The sequence below is a fragment of the Cyprinodon tularosa genome, unplaced genomic scaffold (genome assembly GCF_016077235.1).
Source record: "Cyprinodon tularosa strain WSP-4 unplaced genomic scaffold, ASM1607723v1 ctg51, whole genome shotgun sequence".
In the NCBI taxonomy this organism is placed as follows: Eukaryota; Metazoa; Chordata; class Actinopteri; order Cyprinodontiformes; family Cyprinodontidae; genus Cyprinodon; species Cyprinodon tularosa.
In genome coordinates, this window is record NW_024039241.1 from 2,600,538 (window position 1) to 2,606,537 (window position 6,000).

The following is a 6,000-nucleotide window of genomic DNA, read 5'->3' on the forward strand; positions in this document are numbered from 1 at the left end:
CAGCAGTGTGTTGTTAATGCCACTGTTAGCCTGCCCCATGGGGAAGCTGTCTGGTCACATGCAGGAAGGTGTGAATTGGGTTGAAACTGACTGGGCATCAAGCTTAATGTTGTGTATTATTAAACGCTGAAATCTTAGATGTCCTTTTCTTTTGGAGCAATGTTTAAAAGATCAGTTTAAAATAACTTATAATGTACCAATGGACAAGACAACACAGACATGTTGTCCCTCTATGCCCGCTGTTACGCCGCTGCGCCCCTTTGCTAGTGTGGATATACATAGGAAAATATTTTTTTAAATAACATTATTACAGAAGAAAAGGTGTTTTATGTAAAACTTATTATACTGTTTATTGTCATTATTAAAATGTCAACAATTAGATGACCTTGTGCCACCTAAAGATAAGGTTAGCTTTAGTAACATCAAGACTTACATTAACCATCCATCTTCTGTATGTCTTTCCAGGATAATCACCTAAAATACCTGCAGGATGACACATTTATGGACCTCCACAACCTGAGCCACCTGTTTCTGCATGGAAACCGTCTGTGGAGCCTTAACCAGAACACCTTCAGAGGGCTTCGAGCTTTGGACCGTTTGCTTTTGCACAAAAATCAAATAGAGTGGGTTGACCGTTTGGCATTTCATGACCTGAAACGCCTTACAACCCTATACTTGTTCAACAACACGCTCATAGAGTTGTCTGGACAGTGCCTGGACATGCTTCCTGCATTGGAATACTTGCGCCTCAATGACAACCCCTGGTCATGTGACTGTAAAGCTCTCTCACTCTGGGAATGGTTGAAACGTTTCAGAGGTTCTACTTCTTCGGTGGGTTGCCAGGCCCCACTCAATATGGTTGGAAAAGACTTGAAGGAACTGCGTAAGGAGGACTTCTCCAGCTGCTCTTCAACAGTATCTGAGTCCAGATCTCAGACTAACAATTTATCTGGTACCGTCAATCCATCTATGAACCGTGGAGTTGCAGTGGGCTCTGGAGGTCAGACCCACATTGTGGATCCCTCTAGGCCGGGGCCACCTAAAAACTGTACAAAGTCTGGTAACAGAGTGAGCAAGAAGAAGGGTGACAATGAGGTTCACCACTCAAAGGAGGTGATGTCAGACAAGGAGGATTCCTCCCCTGATTTCACAGAGGGGGGGAAACGTGACCACACATCCCCAGATGGAACAGTCACACGGAGAAAGCACAAGTGTTCTCATCGGACCACTGTTCGTCCCCCCAGTGGGGTTCAACAAGCCAACAACAAGGCCTCCTCATCCAAGACTTCACTACATATCCAAATCTTCTTTTTGGCCTTGATAGTGACAAATATCGACCATATTCTCCGCTGACCTTCATTGGGTTTATCAAATCAAACAAACAGAAAAAGCAAAGCACAGCCCTCAGACCTTTCTCTTGCTCCTGCACTACAAGGCCTGTGTCTTTTATGTATGTGTGTGAATGTGATTATATGTGTAAATGTTGTAGGGAGCTTTATTGTTCAAACTGAAGATGACATAAAAGCATCCATCATCTATAAGAGGAAGATTCAGAGCACAAAAATCTGACAGAAAATAATGGAAATTGAATGCACACTTAGCTTGCACTGCCAAAGTCAAACAATGATTTCTTTACCATACATCTTGGTCTCTAATTTTTTGATTGCTTCTTTACAAGGCTAGAGTTTCAAAACTATAAAAATAAGGCAACTGTAAAAGACAAAAAAATCAAGGTTAGCTTTGGCTAAATTACTTTTAATAGTCTACAGAGCTTTAGCTTTTAGTTGAATTTTAAAGAAACCAGCATCAATGGCGGATGTGGAATTAGCCATTAGTTGAATTGGAGACTCTTGTTTTTCTTTTTTTTATGTCTTTCAATTTTAATTCCTAAGTCAAATCTGCTGTTTAACTCAATATCAAACTTAAGGATTTGGAATAAAAATCTCTTGACTTTACATTTTATTGGCCATAAAATGAACAGCCATTAAACACACAGAGTGTATAAAGCTTTAGCAGATAAAACTCTATTCCGTTGACATATTATTTTTCCATCTACTCTACCTTCTGCCTGCACAGTTTTTCTGCACATAATTCTTTCTTCCATCTTCATTAACATCTCTTTTGTTCAGTGCAACTGAAGATTAAGCTGCTAATTATTTCAAGATGACGAGGATTGCCATTTGCTATTTTCATCTGCTTGGAAATGTTCGTCTCCTGGGGGGGTGGGAATCAAGCTGTGAATATTGAGGTGTCTGTCTATATCTTGTATAAGACGTTGTTCATTTGATTTAATACGACACAAAAAGGACCTATAGATACATCCCTGTTGCAGGGCCAAGAGGAGCCTTAAAGGTCAGAGGTGAACTATCTCAGTTTCACAGTGTGGTTGTGTTGAACTTCTCCTTCCGCAGTGAGGACATCCCTTCCTCATCTTTAATGAGGAATGCTTCATGTTTTTTCTTAGAACACTCAACCTCAAGGTACACATGTAACAGGACTTATTAAAAATGTGGGTATACCTTAAAAAAAAAACTCTTTGGTCAAAACAATCAAAAGAACAATATGAAATTAGCTTGGCAACTCAGATATAACTCATGCAGAGTTATGCCTCTTTATTTACCGCTGCAATTGTCCAAGGATACAAGGACTTGAGAACAAAACATTGCTTTTGAAGAGGGTGCAGTGAAGTGCAGACTTGCAGGACTTCTCGCTGTACTTCTGGAGCCTTTGTGCCTCCTTTGAAATATGTCATGAGTTTAGAAAAAGTTTGTATGAACAATGTGAACTGTATCAGTAACAATGGAGACAATGGACATCTTTCAGTGCTGATAATAATCATTTACTGTATTAATATGAAAAAAACAGTATCAGTGATATCAATGATGATAACAGGGTTTTATGTTCCTCCTTTTGGGAGGAGCTTTCAGTTTTAAATTGTCAGTTGACTTCTTTATTTTTCTTGTTATATTTTTAGATCTGTCTAATTGTTCCTCATCCCTTTTTTTTCCTGTTCTGCTGTATGCCGATTGATCTTTTATTTCTTTACCATGAATAAACTCTAAATTATCATCAAAAACATCAGTACAAAAATGTTTATAAAGATATTAAAATCTATATCTTCTTATGTCTACCATTGCAGTGTTTATGACTGTTTATTATTGCTGTGTTTAGCATCATGTTCACGTGGAAAAAAACCTCCCTTGAAATAATTTGAAGCAAAAATGGATTCTGTCAGCATATTTATTTTTTTTTCACAACCCAGTTCCCTGTTATCGGTCTGTACTTTGCAATCTTCTTTCCTGATTAGATGCTGCTGGCTAAACTGTTTCTGCCTTCATTAACTAGACCTTCTTTCCCTCTACATCTGAAGGACTGTCTTACAATGCAAGGGTAAATATTACTCTTTATAGCAACCATTGAAAATAGGATAAAATCCTGACTAACTTAGAAAATGAACCCTTCTCAGTTCTACTTCAATGCATTTAAAAGACTATTTTAAAATATAATTAACATTTAAGGTAATTTCTGTAATATTGTATAGACCTAATAATTAAGAAAATTAAATCTTAAGATTCATATCTTCCACCGCTCTGTGTTACACCAGGTTATGCTTTGGCTGATTTTACTTACTTATATTAGACATTTTTCATATAGAGCCAAATCTAGACATTTCAATACAATTTATGAAAATGCAACCTTTTTGTCCTCACTTTCTGACTTTTAAATCACTAACATCAAGCAGTAAAGTAGTAAAGCAAGCAGTAAAGATTATTGCTCAGTATCAGAATAACAAGACTGAGATTTTGTTTTCCTTCTTCAAATTCAGATCAAATTGAAGATGTTTCCTTTGACTTTAAAACACTTGGAAAAGCTTTAATGATGAGTTCGCCCATTTGTAGGTTTCTGAAGGTCTCTTTCAAAATATAACTGAGCTTAATGAAGACACACCTGTGAATGTACCTTGGACCTTGAACTTTGGACCTCCTTTGTCTGACATCAAGGAAAGTCAGAATAAAGGCTGAATATAGGAAAATAGAATTGTGGAACCACAGGTCTGGTTAGTGCTTGGCTATATTCTTCAGATGTTTGAAGGTGACCGATTTATCGGTTAAAAAATATAAACAATGTAAACACTATGGTATTCAAATCATAATACCATTTAGAAGGGAGAAAGACTGTGTCGCAGAAAACGTGTTCTGGTGCAAAATGTGAAATCCAACCTCAAAGAAAAAAGCTTGAGGCCTTGTGAAGATGCTACATGAATCATGATCCCAGCCCAGCACAGTTTTGGTGCAGTCAGTACACCATGTCTGATTCTTATGTGGATCTGGCAACACTTACATTGATGGGGTCCACAAGTGGATTTGTTTTGTACTAACATGAGAGAGAGGAGAAATCAGCTATAAGGAAGGCATTACCTTGAAAGAAGACAACCACCCTGCAGTCGGCAAAGGTACTAAAAGAGAGGGAAATGTTCTGTTTCTGACAGCCAAACATAAATCCACCAGGTCTGGGCAAAATTTAGGAGAGTATCAGGCCTGGAAAACCGACCTGTGCAGGGGTGTTTTTAGCACGAAACTGGATTACATCTAGGTCACAGATGAGCCATAGGTTCTACAAAGCTTCTTCTTTGAGGGTTGTTCTGATCCAAATTCACAACAAAGTTTTGTACAGTTGTTTTAAATTTAAAGCACATAAAATAAAAATATAATTTTTTGCAAAAAAAATCATATTTGAGTGTAATACAAAACAATATCTACAACAATAAAAAATTGAGAACATACAATGATAAACATTACATTAAGATCCTTATTATGAAGAACCCCTATACCCCTTTTTTGTCAGTCTCTGTGCTCTTAAGTTCATTTAAATGGTTACTTACAGCCAAGAAAAGCTATGTCCAATAAAACAAATAAGAAGAAAAAAGTCACAGCTGAGCTTAAAGTGAACTATATGCAGCTACCGTAAATCCCAATGAACATTAGACAGTACACTGTTAAAAAAAATCTAAATGGGGCAAAAAAAAACATGTTTTTATTTACACTGATATGGACTGGGCGATGTGTTAGGAACAAAAGGATGCCACATCATTTTATGGAAATGAAAATTATCAACATACAGATGGCGGAATTCAAAGACACCCAAAAATTATGCGTCAGGCTAGTCCATTTTGCTGAAATTTCATTGCAGCAACTCAAAATGGTATTCAGTAATTTGTATGACCCCCACATGCATGTATGCATGCCTGACAATGGGCATGCTCCTAATGAGACAACGGATGGCGTCCTGGGGTATCTCCTCCCAGATCTGGACCACGGCTTCTCCAGACCCTTTCACGTCTGTCACATGTGCTCAGGGTGAACCGGCTCTCATCTGTGAAAAGCACAGGGCGCCATTGGCGGACCTGCCAATTCCGGTGTTCTGTGGCAAGTGCCAATCAAGCTCCACCATGCTGGGCAGTGAGCCCAGTAGAGGACGTCGGGCCCTGAGGCCACCTTCGTGAAGTCTGTTTCTGATTGTTTGGTCAGAGACATTCACACGCAGTGGCCTGCTGGAGGCCATTTTGTAGGGCTCTGGCAGTGGTCCTCCTGCTCCTCCTTGCACAAAGGAGCAGATACCGGTCCTGCTGATGGGTTGCAGACCTCCTACGGCCCTGTCCAGCTCTCCTGGAGTAACTGCCTGTCTCCTGGAATCTCCTCAATGCTCTTGAGATTGTGCTGGGAGACACAGCAAACCTTCTGGCAATGGCACGTATTGAGGTGCCATCCTGGAGGAGTTGGACCGCCTGTGCAACCTCTATAGGGTCCAGGTAGCGCCTCATGCTAACAGTACTGACAGTGACCCTAGCCAAATGCAAAACTGGTGAAAAAGTGAAAAAATGTCAGTGGCCTCTTCCTGTAAAACCATTCCTGTTTGATGGTCGTCTCATTGTTGCCCTTCTAGTGCACCTGTTGTTAATTTCATTAACAAAGCAGCTGAAACTGATTAACAACCCCCTCT

At 39.3% G+C, this 6,000-nt stretch overlaps 1 protein-coding gene across 1 annotated transcript in view; it reads left to right on the forward strand.

Moving 5' to 3' along the window:
• The window catches only part of rtn4rl1b (reticulon 4 receptor-like 1b), a 241,115-nt gene extending 238,557 nt beyond the window's left edge, over positions 1 to 2,558 (forward strand). Inside the window, exon 3 of the mRNA XM_038303440.1 lies at positions 466 to 2,558. Within this exon, the coding sequence (XP_038159368.1) occupies positions 466 to 1,353 (888 nt within the window). The 3' untranslated portion in view covers positions 1,354 to 2,558. The remainder of the gene's footprint in view (positions 1 to 465) is intronic.
• Positions 2,559 to 6,000: the final 3,442 nt, after the last annotated feature.